The sequence below is a fragment of the Dermacentor silvarum genome, chromosome 4, assembly GCF_013339745.2.
Source record: "Dermacentor silvarum isolate Dsil-2018 chromosome 4, BIME_Dsil_1.4, whole genome shotgun sequence".
Classification (NCBI taxonomy): Eukaryota; Metazoa; Arthropoda; class Arachnida; order Ixodida; family Ixodidae; genus Dermacentor; species Dermacentor silvarum.
In genome coordinates, this window is record NC_051157.2 from 15,419,130 (window position 1) to 15,440,007 (window position 20,878).

Consider the following 20,878-nt stretch of genomic DNA (forward strand, 5'->3'; position numbering starts at 1 on the left):
GAGTACGGTTTGTCCACGCTGCGCTGAGTCGCACACTGTGGACGCTTGCCGCGCAACACATTTAAAGTGCAATAACTGCGATGGATCCCATGATGCCTCATCCAAAGAGTGCCCGAAAATCCGGAGAGAAATTGCCGTGCTTAAACAAATGGTCCGAGACAGCTCATCCCATAGGGAAGCTGCTGAGACTGTACGACGCCGGCGTAATCGTCGACGCAAGCGTACAAGACGTGGTGTTAATCATACGCAAGACGCACCCAACCCACTACCTTCGAGTGCAAGTAAGCATACCAGCACGAAGAGGATTGAGACTGACAAATCTAAAGCGGCGGAAGACTGGCCTGCGCTTCCGCGCACACAGCCTGCCAAGGAGCCTCCCCGCCTGATGTCTACTTCCACGCACACTTCGGTGGATGAAGTACCAAGGGTTGACCGACAGATCATACCGATGCTGCGGTCCCTAATGAATGTCATTAAAGAGCTACTGACAAGTATTGCAACCCCAGCCGCTCGAAGTGGCCTGCAAGTGCTGGACGCGCTGAGCCCAGTCCTAGCAGCCCTCGAGTAGAACCATGGATGGCAATCACCAATCGTTCCGCCAAGAGGTCAGAGAGGCATCTATTATCCAGTGGAACGCCAGAGGACTTAGATGTCGGATGCCTGATTTTCGTCAGTTTGTACATTCTAACCGTTTCCCAATCATCGTAATCTGTGAACCGAAATTATCAAACCCAATCCGTCTATCCGGCTACGAATCAATCATGTCCTCAACTTGCAGCGAAAGCAGCAAGGTCGTTGTGTTTATTCGTCGGGAGCTTACCTACGTCGTTCAGCAAGTGCCACCTCATGACGAGAATCAGTATGTTTGCCTGACTGTTAAGAAGAAAAAGGTAGCCTTTACACTGGTGGGTACCTACTTATCCCCTTCAACCCGGTTTGATAGCAAGAGACTTGAAGACATCTTGACAGCAACCCCTGGTCCATGGATTATCACAGGAGACTTTAACGCCCACCATCCTATCTGGGGAAGCTCTAAAATTAACGCAACCGGCCGACGATTGGCTTCATTCGCATCTGACCATGGACTGTCCCTTCTTAATGATGGGAGCCCTACCTTTTTACGAGGCTCATCATACAGCAGTTGCTTAGACTTGGCTTTTGTGTCACGTCGCTTGGCTACTCATGTAAAGTGGTTTTTAGACATTGAGACACATGGGAGTGATCATATCCCCAGTTACCTTAAGATCAAGGGTTTGGCCAGCTGCCATTCGCCAAACGCAATCCGGCGAATTGACTGGTCTACATTCGAAACCAGCATGGAAGAAGCTTGTCGCAACGGTCTCCCTTCTGGCCTTCAGCAAGCTATCAAGGAGGCAACACAGAATGCGATGTGCACGCTGAAATGCAATCCAAGGTTCTCCGAATCCGACGTGGAGTTAGAGCGACTCCGTGCGATTCGTCGGCGGGCCGAGCGAAGATACCGACGCACTAAGTCCATCCATGATCTCAGAATAGCCAGACGCACGCAAAAGAAAATCCAGCGCCGAATGGCCAAACTGGAATCTCAACGGTGGGCAAAATTTTGTGAATCCCTAGACCCCCGAAAATCTCTTTCTCACATATGGAGAACCGTGCGAGGCCTACGTACAGTCAACCACAAAAGTTTGCGGACCACGCGAGCGCGTGGCCAAGAGCCTCTTCGCGACACTTCCGCTACGTCACCAGCGATCGACAGCAGCGCTACGTTGAAGACGCATCCCTCCTTAAATCTATGGCCTGTCTATTTTCGCACTGTGCGCAAATATTTTCTACCTATCTCTTTCAACGTGACACGCTCTTTGTTAGCCAGGGCTACTTGCTTATATTTTGAGAGCAGAATATCAGTACAAGTAATCAGACAGCGTATTCTTCGGCTGTTATCAGTTCTATTTTCGCGTAGCCACGCTGTTTTTTTTTTTTTTTTGTGAGTGCGTGAGTGAGCGGTGAGGCAGCCATGGGACACAGATGCTTAGTCAGTAGGCAGAATTTTTCCGTTCCTCCCCCATCGCTAAAGGTGGATTCACACGACCGGACGGAGGAGGAATTTTCGCAGCGGATGGCGTATCACGTGACGCGCACGTCATCAAAACGTGCCGCCCTCGCCTAGTCCGGGCTCCTCCGCTCGCTGTCCGGATTGAAAATGCTCGCCGGTATTTCCATCCGTCCGTTTGGCGGTCGTCTGACCTCAATTTAGCGTAGTCAGCGTCAAATCTGATAACATCGGACGCATTGGCGTGGCTACGATGGCGTGTTATCGGCTTGGAGTCACGTGTGATTTCGTTGTGCAGCAGTGACCGCGTGTCTTTTGTTGTGATGCAGCGGGAAAGGCAAGTCGTGGTTGCGCACGGACTTCTTTTAACACGAAAGTGTTTTATGCCGGGGTCCACCAAGACTTCACTGACGTATTTCCGTCACGGAAATACGTCACAGAACATAATACAAAGAAAGAAACCAGAAGAAAAAGTTCCACAAACATGCAAAATTTGGAAATCGAACCCACGACCTCTCGGTCCGCGACGATAGATCGCCGAGCGTTTAACCCATTGCGCCACAAACGCATTTGCAGAGAGCTACACAGACGCGCCTTATATATCTAACACTCCTCCGTGTACCCGCGCTCTTGCTCGGGGTGGTGCCGCCGCCTACGAGCAGAAAAGAGAAGTACTGCATTATGACACTAACGCGCACCGACAGTGAACGCTTCGGTGGTCTCAGCACTACGACGCCTCGATGCCAGCATTCGAAGGGACGCTGGCATCAAGAAGCACTACCAACGCCACTTAGGTGGCGTTCACCGTACTCAGCACAGCGGAGCGTGGCCTCCGCAATTAGCTCTGAAAATGTTTCTGAAGTTGATCGCGGAGGCTGCAATTACGACGCGCTGTACGCGCTGATTTGACTCGGTGACGATTCAGTAGCAGCGTTTACATGAATGCGACAGTAGCGCATCACATTTCCTAGCGCATCACGTGTAATGCGATGCGCTAGCGTTTACATGTAGCGCATCACCCCTGGTGCGCTGGTGGCGGCACACGCACATTGAACGCAAAGCAGCGCTTGCAGACGCTTCCGGCGTCACGCCACGAAGCAGCTCGGCAAGCGCCCAGCAGATCCACAGCAAATTGTATTTCCTATAATTCCTAATGCGCTGTAATCGCGTTTACATGCATTGCGAAAGTCGACTTACGCGTCTCAATCCACCCCTGCCTGACGCATTAATGCGACGCGCTTTCCTAGCGCATTATCCCCGTTTACATGGATGCGATGCACTAGAAAATTAATGTGATGCGATGCGATGCGCCAGTGGTCGCGTTCATGTAAACGCGGCCAGTTACGTGCTTTGTCTTGCGCGTTGTATTAGTGTGTCAGTTACGTGCTTCGTCTTTCGCGTTGTGCTAGCGTGTGCAGCGTAGTGCAGCTTCCATATGCACGACGGTTGCTCATGGTCATCGACGTTGGTAGTCGTGATGGAGGAGACGTGCCACCAGGCGTCAGCGTGGGTGCATCAACGCCTAAGGGCGCTTTAGCCACAAAACACCAATAGACATTATATATCAATGTGCAATAAACATTACACTACTTCTGTGAAGACACGTTTCACTTTCGTGTTCTATACCGATTCCTATATAAGAGGGATCAACCACATTTTTTACTCAAACCGCGCAGCCTGCGTGACTTCAACATGAGTGAGGTGCACAAAAAAAAAAAAAAAAAAAAAACGCTAAGTGACGAGGCAACCGTCACTCTTTTGGTTCTTGTTAAGGGATTCATAGCACTATGGCATATAGGGCACGCCGAGTATGCAAACGCGCAGCTGCTAATAAACGTTGGAGTCGAGAGTAAGCACGCGGATTCCGCAAAAGGCGGTCCGGCTGTGCGAATGCGACCTAACTCGGCTGCGCCGGATTCAAGTGCTGACGTCACTGTTTGTCCGCGGAGCAGGCGGGATTTTGCCCTCGCGTGTGTATCCACCTTAAGTGACAGTAGCGGCCGGGATTTGATCGCCTGCGCCCAGGTTTTGCTGCGCAAAGCCCGAACCACCGCGCTGCTATAGTGGTTACATTTAGAAAAATAAGAAATAATCGGGTGCGATGACTCTTTTTATAACCCTTTGCGACACGGCGTCCTCGTTTGGGGACTCGAACTTCGGAGGCGCGTCCCACGCCACGTGTTTCTTCAAATGACCTAAAACTCAGTGTGCACATTCGTGTCCGCTTCCTGATGGGACAACTAGCGGTCAGTTAACTTCATTGTCCTGCGTATTGCTGCAGATGATCACTTTGCTGGAGACACTACCATGTTAGACAATCGTTCGACGTGCCGCGTTCCAAGACCAACGTCAAGAGTATTTTTTTTCTCCGGTCGACACGAATACAACCGAAAAAGCAAGTGTGCATGCGTTTCGGGCCTAATAGTTGATTCTTTTTATGCAAGCATTGAAGCTGACGGATTTATGAATAATTAAATAATGAGTTATACGCTAATTAATTTTTTTTACTGAAACTCGCACAAAACAGCACATTGCTTCGTCTTCTTTCTTGGAATGTAATAGTGAGCGTCTTGAAATGATGCCATGCGCATTTGACGCATTTGCAGACAGTGCATCATAATTCGTGTCTGAAGGGGATGAATTTATTCACAAGACATTTACAGAAGTGTCATGAAACATAGGTCTCTCAATGATCTAGTAGGAAGTGAAATGTCCGCCGTTTTCTAGCACCTTATTGATGCGTGTGGGCATCGACTCGTACAAAGATTCAGTAATCTCCGGTCGACCGCGCAGGCTTTCCCATTCTTGTGAGATCGCTTGCCACAGCGTATCGGCCGTGCGGCCGCGGTTGGCTCGTGTGGACAGCCGTTTCTTCAACATGCCCCCGACATTTTCTATGGGATTCAAGTCGGCGCCACATGGAGGCCACTCAAGCTGGAAAACAGCATGTTCTTCTAGCAATGACTGGACGATACGTGCTTTATGGATCGGGCTGCGGTCGTGTTGAAAAAAATAGCAGCCGTCGCTGAAGGGACCGTCCAGCGCATACGGAACGAGGTGTCTAGTGATGACGTCGCAGTACCGTGACGCAGTGAAGGGCCCTTCCAGACGCACAAGGGGACCAAGGCCATCTTTGCTGATTGCTCCCCACACGCTCACGGAACACCGTCCACTGGATAGAACACTCTGTGTGTAATTAGGCAGATATCTGCAAGAAATAGCATACAATTGGGTTCCAGCGGCGCGTCTAAAAATGTTGTGATTCCTCTTGCGTATGAACTTTATAATGCTGTTATAGAGTTGCAATAGAAAACGTGCAAACATCATTAGATAGTACTGAAAGACCCACTGGCAGCTTTTAATTAGCTTCAGAGTAAGTAGTACTATGAAACAATCGTTAATGTTTTCAACATAATACCACTACAGAAAAATCTCGTAATGTCCAAAAGCTCATTTTACGTGAAACATGTTGTGATGCAGAATTAGCTTCGTGAATTAACTGCCAATACACTGTAAACACACCTGCAGTTTAGTGGACGCCAAACCCGCTTCCGTTGGTCCCAGCGCGTGGAAAAAGTTGACTCGTCGCTAAAGATGACATCGCCCCATTTCTCTGTTGTCCAATCTTTCATTGCTGTAGCGAACATGAGTAGTTCTTGTAGCTGGCTGTCTGAGAGGCAGGGCTTCTGTGCTGCTACGAAAGACTGCAGGCCAAGCTCACTCAGCCTTCTTCTTACAGTCTCAGACGATACCGTGAGCGAGAGCGCTTCTCGGATATCCTCTGCACTTTGAAAAGGATCAGCCACGATGGCGGCCGTAATCAGGCGGTCCTCTGCCTCAGTCGTGGCCCTTGGACGCCCACTGCGCTCCATATCTGTGAATCTGTCATCGTCGCGGAAAGCTTGAATAATCCTATTCACGGCAGTCCGGCTCCTGTTGGTTCGGCGGCAGATTTCGCGCTGAGGTATTCCCTCTATAAATAAACGCACAATGTGCCTTTATTCGTCAAGTGGAACACGCAGCGGCATCTTTCCAAATAGGCAATCACCACGTGGCCTGAAGCAAGTCTACTACGTTTTCAGCGACTGATGCGAAGATGCGCCTATGTGTGAAAGAAAATTTTCTATGCATCCGCTTTTTCTTTATTTTTGATGACAGTGAAACACCTCCCTACCCTTTCTCTCAAGACGCAGAAGCAGCAACACTCATTGGACCAAGATGCTGCCAACCAAAGTGCGCCAGTAAACGTCGCGTAAAAAAATCGTCGCAGCGCTTCGTGAAACTTATCTACCCACTGGCACACCAGTCGACAAAGGTTGCAGTGATTGCTCCGATACTGCTATCAAGCCAGATATGTGGCGGTCTTATCGCAGACAGCGCTCTGCGTCAACACAACGAACTAACAATGTCATGCACGGGAATAAAAAATTAACAGGCAGGCGAGTACCAAGAGGGCTCATATCCGGGAGAGCGCCCCTGTCGCCGCTAGGTGGCGTACCGCTAGGTGGCGCGGATAGGCAGTCTGGCACGCGCTCGCGTGGTCCGCAAACTTTTGTGGTTGACTGTACGTCTCCCGAACAACGCGTGCCATTCAAAGCCTTGGCACTTTTCCAACGTCGAGAGGACATCGAGGTAGCGGAAGATTTCTGCAGAAAGATTGCAGGTCAATCAACCTACACAGGCCCCCTTGGTACGGATAGCATTGAGCCGCATACACGGGACTCACGCATGGACTTGCCTTTCACCACCGAGGAGCTTGATGCGGCTCTTGCTTTGTGTAATCGGCCGTCGTCTCCTGGACCAGATGGCATATCGTACCGCATCTTGTGCCACCTGGGTGAGCGAGCGCGAAATGCCTTGCTGGATATATTCAATGAATCCTGGCAGGATGGAAACGTTCCTCAAGAATGGAAGACAAGCCGCCTGGTGCCACTCCTCAAACCTGGCAAGTCACCACTCGAGCTCGCGTCATACCGCCCAATCGCGCTGGCAAGTTGCGTAGGGAAGGTGATGGAACGCATGATCCTTGCCAGATTAGAGTGGTACCTGGAACGCTACCAGGTTTATCCAAATGCTATGGCCGGCTTTCGACGTCTCCGCTCCTCCATCGATAACGTCATTGATCTGGTCACGTACGTCCAACATCAAAAGAGATGTAAACGATTATCGGTCGCTATGTTTCTGGACGTAAAAGGAGCTTATGACAATGTTGCTCATGATGCCATACTTGATGCTCTGGAATCGGTTGGCCTTGGTGGCCGCGTGTACCGGTGGACCCGCAACTACTTACACATGAGGTCATTCTTTGTGCAGACCGAGTACGGTCCGACGTCTCTACACTGCAAATACCGTGGTGTTCCTCAAGGTGGCGTCTTGAGTCCCACACTATTCAACCTTGTTCTTGTCGGTCTCGTGGAACGCATACCAAATGCTGTCCATATATCAATGTATGCCGATGACATCTGCGTGTGGACGTCAGGTGTAACACGTCCTCAGGTGCGCGCGAGACTTCAAAAATCTGCGACATCAATATCGGCGTATCTCAGCGAACAAGGCCTCCAGATTTCACCTGAGAAATGTGCGCTGGTCGCGTTTACGCGGAAGTCAATGACGCCTTACGCCATATCCATCAATGGGCAAAACATCTGTTACACCAGGACGCATAGATTCTTAGGGGTGATCATTGATCGAGACCTCAACTGGAGTCCCCATGTGACCTACCTGAAGAAGCGCCTAATGGCCATTTCACACGTTTTCAAGTTTCTTGGAGGGAAAACGTGGGGAGCGTCAGTACACGCAATGTTACAACTATACAGGGCACTGTTTCTCGGATATCTGAGATACAGCTTACCTGTACTGAGCAATACCTGCAGAAGCAACATGCGCACAATCGAAAGTGCTCAGGCGCAGGCACTAAGGGTTTGTCTTGGATTGCCACGATGCACATCGACAACGGAAACAATTGCAATAGCTCAAGATTACCCAGTGACAACTCATATGACATTGGAAGTGCTCAGAGCACACATCAGGCACATTGCCCGCTCCCCTTTCCATCACCTCGCCACTCTGCCGAATGACCGACCCAATGCCTCCTTTTGCCAGGCGATATCGGCGTACCGTGACTGCCTCCCTCGAGATTATACGCCTGCCGAGAGACTGCTATATCACCTCCTTGGTGTTTGGCTCGTCCGCAAGTTCGACTCTCGGTACCAGGGATTCGAACGAAAGCAGGACTCTCGTCCCCAGCTCTCAAGCAGCTATCTCTCCTCATGCTGCACGAGACATACAAGGACCATTTTCACATTTACACTGATGGCTCGACAACTCTTGACGGATCTACAGGGGCTGTAATCTTCCCCGCAAAAGCTGTGACCCTTCAGTTTCAAACTTCTCACCAGACAACGTCGACTGCGGCGGAGCTTGCTGCACTTCGCTGCGCACTTCACATAATTCACGAAGACTTACCACGAAGATGGAGCATATTTACAGATTCAAAGGCCGCCCTGCATTGTCTGCTATCCGCTCTACGTCGTGGACAACAAGACCAACTCGTGCTGGAAATAAGGCACCTTTGTCACCAACTGGCAGAAAAAGGACATGACATCACTTTTCAGTGGCTCCCAGGCCACTGCGGCATCATGGGCAACGAACAGGCCGATGAAGCTGCGAGGAGGGCTCACGAAAATGCCTGTGAAGGAACCCATCCCGCTATCAAGAGCCGATGCAGTAACAAAGCTTCGCATAATCGCGCGTGATTCCACACGAGCCATGTGGAACACACCTGGTTTCCAACATACTCGACTGCACCGCCTGGACCCATCCCTCCGACTACGCATTCCATCTGGACTTCCTCGAATCGAGACAACTGCTCTCTGCCGACTGTGGCTTGGAGTATCCTTTACGAATGCTTTTGCTTGTCGCATCGGAATGGCCGACAGTGCTGCCTGTGATACTTGCGGCAGCGAGGAAACACTCCAACATATCCTGTGTCATTGTCCCCGCTACAGCTCCCAGAGACTGTCGCTCGTAACGGAGTTGGCACGCCTCGACGACCGGCCGCTTTCTGAGCAGACGATTTTAGAATGCCGACTGATACGGTCTTCACAGCAGAAGGCGACGAGGGCGCTACTGAAGTTCCTCCGGTCAAGCGACCTGTTTGAACGACTGTGACGCTCCTGAGTTCCTTTGTGTGTGTGTGTATGTGGTTTTTTTTTTCTTTTCTTTATCTCCCTCTCTAGGTGTGTGCATTTTTCTTTATCTTTCTGTCTCCCCTTACCCCTTCCCCAGTGTAGGGTAGCAAACTGGATATTTACCTTCCGGTTAACCTCCCTGCCTTTCGCATCTCATTTATCTCTCTCTCTCTCTCTCTATGAAAAAAAGAAAACAGCTCTGGCCTCATCATTTAGGATGTGCCTTTCTGCGTTTCCTAGTTTTCCGCCTTTTACGCCGTGCATAAAATAGCTACATGCTTTCAGTAAACATGTAGCCGAAAGATAGCGGTCGCCTCGACCGTACACTTTCCCTTGTCTGCGCCTTTTTAAGCTGTGTACATTACGGCCTTACTCCTATTTTCCCAGTGCTCTCTAATAGTGTTCGGAAATTAACATTTCGCACTGGCTGCGGGATATCGTCGAGCAAGAAAACCGTGGCAGGCTGTGCCAGAAGATATCAATTAAAAGATTAAAAGGTTAATTGAAAGTCACTTATTGTTAAATATGGTGAGGCACAAAGCCTCTAGCTGAGGAAGGAGAAAGGCGCTATCATACTGAAGTCACCGCAAACATCACCAAGCGAGGCTAGTTCATGGATGCATGGACTTATAAAGAATTAAACCTCGATTTTATGAAGTCGCTGGGAGCCAAGAATTACTTAGTTATATCGTGAACTTCGTTAAATTGAAAATGCTTAAAACAATCACGTGAATTACATAACATTTAGTCAATAATGAATGATGAATGTATGGCTTTTTTTTTTTTTTTGCCTGCATGGGGGCTTTGTCAGGAGTGTCAGCGCGTCTTATGTTCCTTCATGGGAGCCGGCAAACTTTCTTAGCGAGTTAATGGCACTTCGGAAAAAGGCACTTTCGTAGAAGGAAAATGGCTCGCGTCCAAAACCGGCATGACAGGACGTATACGTGTGTTACTGTAGCAGTACGTGAATAATTAAATTTCAAGAAATTTTGAACACAAGACGTATGCTTCCTGTGACCTTTTTTGTTCACACGTACTTTTCCCTAAAACTGCCTTAAATCGGGCGAAACCTTGAGCTTACTTCGTTGCTTCGGGCTTTCCAGTGCATTAGGCTTTACGAATATGATTCTTGCGTTCGCTTAGCGCAGTAGCCAGTTGTCTCGCCACGAAGCTTTACTGAACCCGCCACCTTCCACCATTCAGAGCGCTTGCTTCAAGTCGCCGAGCTCAACCTAGCACGTGACTCGACGAAAGAAAGCACCCCTCCGGTAACCCTGTAATCCGCAAATGTTAAGAAGTTAGCGGACAAACTAAGGCCCTCTAATATAGCGGCGAGCGTTCAAGACAGATTTGCGCCGCGTGAAAAGAAGTCATCTTTCACACAATTCACATGAGCAGCAAGTTAACATGCTCCTTCTATATCCTCTTAGCACTATACTTTTTATCTGGCATCGTCTCGCGTTCTCCGCTTTCCAAGCACCCATTGTTGTGGTCCGGCTTCCTTTCCTGCAATTGCGCGAGCATGAAGTACACGAGTGCGTGATCGGACAGTTAACAGTCAAGCGAGCGGCGCGGAGTACAAAAGGAGCTGCGCGCGCGGAAAACGATAAAATAGGCGCCTATCTGAGAGGCCATCTATCGACATCTGACCCGCCGAAGCATGTGAAACATGAACCACTACTACCGGCTGCGGCTTATTGCCTGCAGCGCGCGAAGAGGCACGCCACGTGCGGGTATCCTGAGCCCACTGCAAGTTGTAATCGCTGTGCAACGTGCGATATGTATTCAAGCGATAAAGTGTATCCATAGACAGCAATGGCACGTGTTTCTGTGGTCACGTGGCCTCCAAAGCCTCCATTAAAGCGTTGCGTATAAGGTAATTTCACGCTAATGTTTAAGAAGGCACAAAAAGAAACGGAACTACGATGCACTGCCGTCGCACAAGGCAATGACTTTCGATTGCACACGGCGTTCGAGTTTGCCGCAGTGACGGTGCCTTGCTGTGCTAATTCGGCACCGCTTCTCCTTGAAGTAAACTGGTTTATTATTATTATTATTATTATTATTATTATTATTATTATTATTATTATTAGTAGTAGTAGTAGTAGTAGTAGTAGTAGTAGTAGTAGTAGTAGTAGTAGTAGTAGTAGTAGTAGTAGTAGTAGTAGTAGTAGTATTTATTCGGTCATTGATTGATTGATTGATTGATTGATTGATTGATTGATTGATTGATTGATATTATATATAGCTTCCGTCTTCTCAAAAGAGGAAGCTATATAAGTTATTGTGAAAGTGAATGCCAAGTCTCGCGATTTAATCCCTGCGTGAAAGGCAGATAGCTTTCTCTGTACGCTGCGCGATCGAATTTTCTCCTGAGCACGACAACGATGGGACTGTTACTTCAGGCAGCAAATTCTCTAAAGTCTTCTGCTCGCTGTTCTGGACAGCAGGACGGTATGGCCGTCTCTGGATGGTACGGCTGCCGACTATCTCTAGGTTACACAATGCTGTACGGTATTCTTTAGCGAGGCGCTGCCTCCCTCGACCTTCCTTGACTCTCCCATGCACGTTTTTTTGCAGATTCCCGACTCGATCCTCTTCCGGATGCGCGACGTGAAGAACCTGACCGACTTCGTGAGCCAGTTCCTCGAGGGCTACCGTACGTATCAGGAAACGATGCAAGACCCGCCGCCTCCAGTCGCCCCGCTGCATATCGCTTATCTCTACGAGGGTCACGGTAACCTAACCTCTTTTCCTTACTGCTGCCTCTCCCCTCTTCCACCTTCTCCTCCCTGCACCCGTCCTCGGAACCGTGGCTCCTGATGCGACGCCGCACTGCCTGCCTGCCTGCCTGCTTGCCAACGCCGTAGCCGGCAGTCTCACCAAGAAGGTCAACTGGGTCATGCCGTGGCAAAGCACGTATATACGCACGCTGTATACACATCTCTTGTCATTCCTGTCACGTCTAACAGCATGCCGCATCCACTCATCACGTCTAGCACCCTGCAAGTGTACTGTGCGCTGCGTCTCACTATAGTTCGGTGCAGCACCGGCAAAGCTCGAAATATCGAAATATCGCGGCCTCAATTGAGTGCCGTTGCGCGGGCACATTTGATACTGCGAATGACGCAGTGAATTCTCGACGCAGTTGATTCTGCGAACGGAGCAGTTTGTTTTAAGTACTGAGAATTGACAAATTTCTGTGTACAAAGCTAGGCCACTCCAATCAAGCCACGCTTTACGACACTTCGTAACAGGAATGAAATAGAAATGATTTGTTTAGCGGCACATAAAACATTAACAGGATCGACAAACCGGTGCGACAAAACATGCGCCCCGTTATATTTGGCGCATGGTCTTGTTGCAGTCTTTCTGTGCTGCAGAATATGCTCGCAGTGGATAACGAACAAGTAAAAACCGAGATTATGCTATAAATACCAGTTGCCTCGCTCGAATCGTACTCTCGGGGAGCTCTAATTCTTTGGGAGCGCGCACCTTGTCCCATACGGCAGCGCCCGGCCAGTTCGGGAGTATTATTGAAGGGTTGTTGTTGAGATGTTTATTTAAAGTGAGCAAATAAGTAATACGAAAGGAGTGTCGATCCCCTGAAAATGGATCCAGAAGAGTGGGGGGGGGGGGGGGGGGGGGAAGAAAGTAAAACGGAAGGAGGCCGTCTCAGAAATTGTCGACCATCCAAAGCAGTTATATATAGGGCGGTTAAGACATCACTTCATCTTCTTTTTTTTTTTTTTTTTTTAAAGCCAGTTGGTGTTCGAAATACTTCTATCACATTTTTTTTAAAGCACAGCTCTTAGCCAATACATCGCGAACTTAAAACACGAATAATACTGCTCTCAAGTTTCGCATTAGGAAGTATCGTAATCTTTGGTGAACTTTTTTTGCTGTAAATAAATAACCTGTCGGCATGATAGCTTAGCATGGAACTAATGAGACGCAGCACATGGTCATAGTATACAGCGTCTAGGAGGTGCATGGGGTGAAGTATTCGTCGGCGATAAAGTGAACTTGCGCCTCGATCAAGGCTCAAGTTCACTTTATCGCCGACGCTGATTTCAGTAATTTTTTCTATTTGTTTGTTTGTTTGTTTGTTTGTTTGTTTGTTTGTTTGTTTGTTTGTTTGTTTGTTTGTTTGTTTGTTTGTTTGTTTGTTTGTTTGTACCACGGCGCAGTGCGCACATAACAGGAAAATTACGCATCGCTTGCAGGCACATCGACGTTTAACACGACGATGTGCCTGCATGCACCAGTCGGCTCCAGTTGTAGCCCGGGTCGATCTATATGCGTACGCTATAGCTGTGCTTCAAGAACAATGCGCGGCGTTGCAAAATTAAGACACATGAGCTGGCGCTACAGCCAATGAGCGGCCGCACTCACTTCAAAGTTCGCACACACGACTATATGACTGCACAATGCTCTTGCGTTGTCCAGTATGACACACCACCCATACTCCGTCTCTCCAATTTCGGCTAACATATGAGCCCTAGCCTGCGCTGTACTGCACGGAATAGGTGATAACCCCGATAGCCGTGGCGTCGGCCAACCGCTAACCACTTTGGTGAGCGATCGTCCCTATTAATGTGGCCTTTCAGTCTCACTATTGTTGAAAGTTTCGGGAACAGGTGAAGCATACCAATGTAATGATATTCCTACTCCGTCACTGCTCCCACTTGACCATTGGTGCCAATTTTCCCCCTTAATAGTATTTTGCACATATATTCTCTACATTGTACTGCCAGCTAGCCACGCATTTGGCCGCCATGGCAGGTGTGGGTGAGTCACAACAATAATACAATTAGTTGCAAAAGTAAACATGAAATAATGTAAGTTGCAATGCGCGTGAACCCTCAATGTAAATACAGGTTTTTGTGCATAACATACGTAACTAAACGTAGCGCACAAAAGTAAAACAACGCATAGATCTATCTCGAGGCAATATGCATTCGTTCTAGAAAAAGAAAGAGGTAATTAGTACACAGAATTGAGTCATCAAAAGTGAGGACATTAAGCTTTAACGCAACTTGTATCCATCTGGAACACTTATCAAGTCCAAAAATAAGTGAAAAGATGAGGATGGAGAAACTGGACACGCACAAATCAGAAAAACGCAAAACTGACTCCGAGGTAAATGGCGCTCATGGATAAGCGAAGAGCGCAATATAAAACGACGACATCATAAAGCGGTTGGCAGAGCACGCGAACTAGTGCGCATCGATTAAAAGCTACAAGGAACCAGACTATACTGGGCCGAGTCCGCCGAGCGCTGTCGAGGCTAGGGTCCTAGTCGAGGCCACCTGGTACACCGACTTTAGGAATCATGTTGGGAGATGCAGGCAAGCGCGACGCTTCAATGTTTGTGCATGCCGTCACAGTGTGCTGTGCAATTAAGACGTCTGTCCACCAGTGTGACGTCCCGACTGCGAGCTTCTAAACTTTTCCTCATCAGAAAGGCGCTGTCAGAAGAGTCGACGCCATAGAGGTTCCTTGTTGAATGCGTATGCGCATGATAAATTGCACCTCCTTGCCGAATTAGACGCTACGCTCCTTTGCGCAAGTACTCGACCGGGATAGTGCGCAGCACTCGGGTTCTGGGCAATTAGATCCCACCCACGTGGAACAAAGTTGGCGAGAGAGAAATAGGAAAAGCCCTGCGCGAAGAATGAGGAAAGAAGGGCGTGAAACGTTTTTCAAATCATTTTCTACGCAACTTTTGCATCCGCTGCTGCTCTTTCTAACCAAAAGACAGACAAGCGCAGATGTATGCCTGAACACCTTGTAGAATAAACATTCAAAATTCAGTGGCGATTTAGCGGTAAATGCAAAAGAAATGCGTTAGCCTTTACGAGGGCAGCTGACGGTGGTCCGGAGTAGACCACCGTCAGTTACATTACGTGCACGTATACATAGGTACACGCACATACACTCTTTTAAGCTCTCTCTACCAAGTGACCGGCCTCCCACACTTCACACACATACTTGTTTCCACTTTGCACTCATAGTACTAGCGCATTAAAGTACGAACATAAAATTACAACCGCTCAAATGTTCTTTATACTTCGAAGCCTGCTTTGTGACACAGAATCGTCAAGGATCTCTTCTTTCGTTAGCTGTTTACGCTGCACAAGAAAACCAAGTTAATCCCCGCAGGGTTTACGTGCCATGACATTAGGAGAGTGATCGCCAATTCCGTTATGAACCTTTCAAGTATTAAGTAGAGCGTTATAATTCGCATTGAATTGTTGCGTTTTATATGGGAATGTAGAAATCGTGTATGTGCCGCGGTACTTCCTCGTCTCAAGGCGTAAGGCGGGTTGTGGTAGTCCGAAAAAGATGACTTTGCATAGCACAGCACATTTTCCAGGTGATTATAAGGGACAGAAGACTAGTTAGTGTATCTGTCGAAATCATGTCGAATTTAGCAAAAAAGATCATGCAGCATGATCCTTCGAACTCTAACAAATGAACCGGATAAAATTTCTCGGGTGCGATGGGGTTGATGGAACATGGGCTATCCTTGGAGGAACTTTCGAGTAATACTTAGGTTCTCTCTCCCTCCCTGCCTCTCTCTGAACACAGTTATTGAAGCTTTAAGGTGCATATGACCTTACTCGTCGGACAGCCTTCATTACTTCACACGAACCTGGTAGAAAGAGAAACAAGAAAAAAAAAACTAACAAAATACATTTTACTGCGTTCATGGAAGCGCCTTAGTCTTGAGCTCTCTTTAATACAATATTTTACTCGATGCTTACAATTTTTTTTATTTACAGCCGACGCTACCGTGGACGGGTTTGAAGGCCCACCGTCAATCTTAGGTAAGAACTGCTTCATGCGATCTGAAGGGCATCTTCGCGTGCATGGGTCGTTTCAGAACAATCCCTCAACGCTACAAAAATTGGGATGTTAACATATAAGTTCAAGTGCAACTGTAAGAGACATCAAGAATGATAATTTGGTGCCTGGTTCTTGCTGTCACTGGTCCTGTTATTCTATCAATACATTTTGAACGCTTCACTACATTTGTAGCTTTGCCGTACTGTAAACGTACTGTAAACGGTGCCCTAGTCACTCATTGTCACTGAACCATCGCGTTTGCGAAGTACAGGTACGCGAAAGTACTACGCACTGGAGGACTCCTGTTGCCACACTTATAACAACGTCAGCTCATATCTGGATTAAGTGCATGGCTCGCTCCAAAATGCTATATCGAATATGACCCGAGAGTATCCGCATAGTTCTTGGTTTCACACAGGTGCAATTATGATATAGGGCGACAAAACAGCGACAAATTACAAATGTCGTGTCCATCGGCGAACTCGCGGACGTACGTGTTGTTTGCTTGTTCTTGTGCTTGAGTGAGCGAGCGAGCGAGCTCGTCCGTGCTCGTGCTCGTGCGCGCAGGTACATCAGCGGCATGTCGTGCAGCTCGGTCAAGGGCTTTCAAAACGAAGGTGCCAAGTTAATCCGCTACATCTGTATACTACACCAGTAGCCAGCTTCAGCTCAGGTTATGCATCGGCTCCTTGTACGTTACTGCACGGACATGCCATGACATGGAATGCCGCGAAGGCGCGACTTTTCCTCTAGCTCTCACAAGTAATCGATTCTGAGGGCAACTTGCTGAAGCACTCTAGAGGCTAAGCTCTACAAGAGATCTAGAAACTCAACTGATAACCTACCTGTGTGCACAGCGTACAGACGCCCGCGTACTTCAGCGTTGAGGAGGTTGCTGCGAACTGCGGTCACAAGTGGCGCACGCGGTCGTGTACATCTATAAACGAAGAACTTCACTCCTGAGGCTTGCATGGAAATTAGTTAACCGCCACGGTAGCTCAGTGGCTATGGCATTGAGCTGTGAGCACGACGTCGCAGGTTCGACCATGTATATATAGCCGCGGCCGCCGCAATCCGATAACGGTGGAATGCAAGAACGGTCGCGTACCTTGTATTGTATGTACGCTAAACGAACACGAGGTTGTCAAAATCAATTCGGAGCCCCCATTACGGCCTGCATCATAATCTGATCGTGAGCTTGGCACGTAAACCCCTAGAATTTAATTAGTGGTGCAAGTTTAATCGTAAAGACAGTGTCAGACGTGCGTTTTAACAATGTCTTCTTTTCCTCTTTTTTAGGCAAAAAAGGACCCGTGGGAGGTATGTCGAATCTCATAATCTCTCGTTTATTTTGGCAAGCTTAAGGGTGCTATTGTTAAGTTATCCAGAAGGCCTTTCCCGTGTACGGTGCGCACCACAGTGTAGAGCTGCAATCAGTTAGCCATGAAGTGTATAGGTGCTATAGCATACATACTAGCGCCATATTTCCGTCTTAACTTTTTCTGCGTTATTATATTCCCTCTGTTTCTGGCACACTAGACCACGACTTAATCGTTGGGTTGCTAAGCACGAGGTCGCGGGATCGAATCCCAGCCACGGCGGCCGCATTTCGATGGGGGCGAAATGCGAAAACACCCGTGTGCTTATATTTAGGTGCACGTTAAAGAACCCCAGGTGGTCAAAATTAATCCGGAGTCCCACTCTATGGCGTGCCTCATAATTAGATGGTAGTTTAGGTACGTAAAACTCCATAATAAATAACGACGTTGTCAGTTCTAGTTCCGCGCCGCCTCGCGTTTTTCGAGACTCGACGCCAACACGCACACGGTGCGCACACAATAAGGAAATGCTTTATGATAACGGCGATCAACAGCGAGCAAAGCGTCATCATGGAGTCGTTTCGATGGCACTCCAGAGCTCTAGGCTGAAGTTTCACTTGTTCGCCTAGTGTTGATGTCTTCGAGTGACTTAATGGTAGCACGAAAGAAGAAGGGGAACCGAGGGGCTCGATTTTGTTAATCATAACCACATCTTGCGAAGCGCATCCACGCGCGCACGGGAAAAGGCGGGCAAGTGCAGGCGTGCCGCCGTGGGCACCCAAGTTGTGTGCGTGGCATTCAGCGCAGTGCTGTCGCGGCCCTTGGCGGCGGCGGCTGCTGGCACTGCTGGCGCAGGTTCGTCAGCTTCGGTGCCCAACCCGGAGCCCGGCACCTGTCTGCCGACCAAGCAGCTGGTCGAGTTCCCAAAGTCCAGTGACCCGTCCATCATCCTGTGGCCACCGTGCACGAGGGTGCCGCGCTGCGGTGGCTGCTGCCCCAGCACCATCCTTAAGTGCGCACCCACCAAGACCACCAACGTCACCTTCAAGGTACGACACCACTATACAGACCTGGCTTAACTGGCCGACGGGTGTCTGTTAATTTATTAAGGCGAAAGCCTTAGGCGGCTTATGGGTCGAAAATTTGACCGTCCGGAAAATTCAGTGGCTCCAAAATTCAATGGCACAAACATTGGGGGTCGAACCCACGACCATTGGTGTTAAGGCAAAGTTAAATAAGATAAACCCTCGACCTTTGGTGTTAATTTATGCGAAGTAAGGCACAGTTAATATAACACAGAGTTAATTAAGGCACTCGTACCCACTACTTTTGGTGGGAGTCGAACCCTCGACATTTGGTGTTACTGAAGACGAAGTTAATTAAGGCACAGGTAATTAAGGTAGATTTGATTAAGGCACTCAAACCCACGACCTTTGGTGGGAGAACACAAGTAGTAGGAAGTAACGACGCATTCGAATGAGTATGTCAGGTAATTTAATGTCTCGTAAGCACGCAGGCTTTCGCCTTCATCCTCTTTAGCGTTTGCTAAAGTGACTGTCAAAATTTTATTTATTTATTTATTTATTTATTTATTTATTTATTTCAGACTGACTTTTTGAGACTGGAAAATTCTACGGGGGCAGGAATGCAAGACTAGTCAAACGAAACATCGAATAAGCTATATCGAACTAAAGCACGACCACAAAGCTTCGTTTACTTATTTTCTTTCTTTCAGAATAGGTATGGAGAAAATGCAGGCCATAAATGCTGATGTCAAAGTGAGGTACTAACTGCATTGTCATGGGCGATTGTAGTGCCTCATCTATATGGCATATATTCGCACTCACCGATTTGCACAGCTTGGTTCCTCGCGTCCTACACTGCCGCCCAAGTATTCGAATCTCTTACGGTTCTGTTCTCGGCTACATAACGCGAGGTGGGTACAGGAGTTCACGCCAGACTTACGTGTGCACCATTTTCACGCCTGACATTATAAACTTAAAACAAAATAGCAATCGCAGTTCATATGCCGGACCAATTGGAACACTTGAACCGTTTGCCGCTACGATCAAATTGTGGTGGTGTTAGTGGCGGCAGTGACACCAGCAGTATTATATAGCCCGATGGCCTCGTGGGATGAAGGCCCACTACTGCGTGAGCTCGCGAACTCGATTACCGGCCGCAACAGCCGCATTGGGATGTAGGCTGAAATACACCCGAGTAATTTGACAAGAGGTGCACGTTATAGTTCACTACATGGTCAAAAGTAATCTCGAGCTACGGTGGTCGAAACGTTGCTCCGGGACGTTATAAGCTGGCTGATCGATCAATCAGTGACGTTGTTAGTGGTTAGAGTGGTTTTTGTGCTTAAGATGGGACGCTACGGTGTCGCGCAGGTGATCAAGGCCCAGTACCCCGAGCCCGGCGCGAGCAAGTTCAACTTCGTGGGCCACGAGATCGTGACGCTGGAGAAGCACGACAAGTGCAGCTGCGAGTGCAAGGAGAAGCCGACCGACTGCAACGCGCTGCAGCAGTACAACGAGTGCCGCTGCGTGTGCCGCAACAACAACGAGATGCTTTCCTGCAACGGGCCGGGCATGGTGTGGGACCCGCGCGACTGCCGCTGCAAGTGCCGCGACTACGCCGAGTGCTCCACGGGGTTCTACTACAACACGCGCAGCTGCAGGTGAGACACACCGCGCCGATGGTGACGATGAACGTCACTCGGCGGCCTGTTCTGACATGTCATTTACGTGAGCCGGCTATCCCAGATGTCTGATAGGAAAACACAGGAACGCGAATGAAAAAGATACGAAGCAACAATACTGTCTACCACAGAGTTTCCTACAATAACTGCTAGAGGGAATTGTGGCGCTGCGATCGTTCAGACACCTTGGGAATGGTGGGCAAAGCACATGGATTTGTCTGATCTTCGTGCTTGGGGCTTCGGACGTCCTTGTGGCTTCGTTTATTACGCTTTATCAGGACCTAAATTGGCTTAAATGGCAAACCAATGTATGCTTTTTTTATAGCAGAAAGTAATAAGACTCTGCAAGCACGCATAATCGCTGCTAATTGCAGTGGTTGCGCTCGTCCTTGCAACCGGGGCGTAATGGTTTCAATATGGGGCTTGTGTGCTAGAGGTCCTGTGTTCGAATCCTGCCGTCGGGCAATATTAATTATGTTCATTTAATGATTTATAACGCAGTACTTTCTTTTAAATGATCACTTTGCAAAGCCACGAAGCCATTAAAAGTCAGAAGGACGAAGTTTAGGCAAATCCATGTAATGCCCATCATTGCCATGCTGGCTTAACCGCCCTGCTTGGAGCTCCCGTAGACACAAAGGGCCACAGTTCTCTCTAGTAATATTGTGAAACTCTGTGCTGTCGACTAACACGTAACCAAGTGTGTGTATACGGGGTGTTTCACGTAAAGCTTGAACAAAGTTCTCAAAAGAGAGAGTGAAAGAAGTAAGGCAGTGCATCT

General features: G+C 48.5%; 1 protein-coding gene and 1 long non-coding RNA gene across 21 annotated transcripts in view; one reads left to right on the forward strand and one right to left on the reverse strand.

The window, feature by feature from the left end:
- The window catches only part of LOC119449503 (uncharacterized), a 205,141-nt gene that overhangs the window by 106,486 nt on the left and 77,777 nt on the right, over nucleotides 1-20,878 (forward strand). For 3 of the 20 annotated variants that reach the window (XM_049665256.1, XM_049665259.1, XM_049665265.1), the window contains exon 2: nucleotides 11,800-11,878. The exons of 3 other annotated variants lie outside the window; for them this stretch is intronic. In XM_049665256.1, the coding sequence (XP_049521213.1) occupies nucleotides 11,800-11,878 (79 nt within the window). Of the gene's footprint in view, nucleotides 1-11,799; nucleotides 11,957-12,089; nucleotides 12,135-16,007; nucleotides 16,053-17,370; nucleotides 17,392-18,197; nucleotides 18,440-19,786; nucleotides 20,077-20,878 lie in introns of all 20 variants that reach the window. 14 more of the 20 variants (XM_049665254.1, XM_049665268.1, XM_049665255.1 and 11 more) reach the window with 12 other exon arrangements.
- LOC125944655 (uncharacterized) overlaps nucleotides 15,775-20,878 on the reverse strand; it is a 55,515-nt gene continuing 50,411 nt past the window's right edge. Inside the window, exon 3 of the long non-coding RNA XR_007466330.1 lies at nucleotides 15,775-15,877. This is a non-coding gene — a long non-coding RNA (uncharacterized LOC125944655). The remainder of the gene's footprint in view (nucleotides 15,878-20,878) is intronic.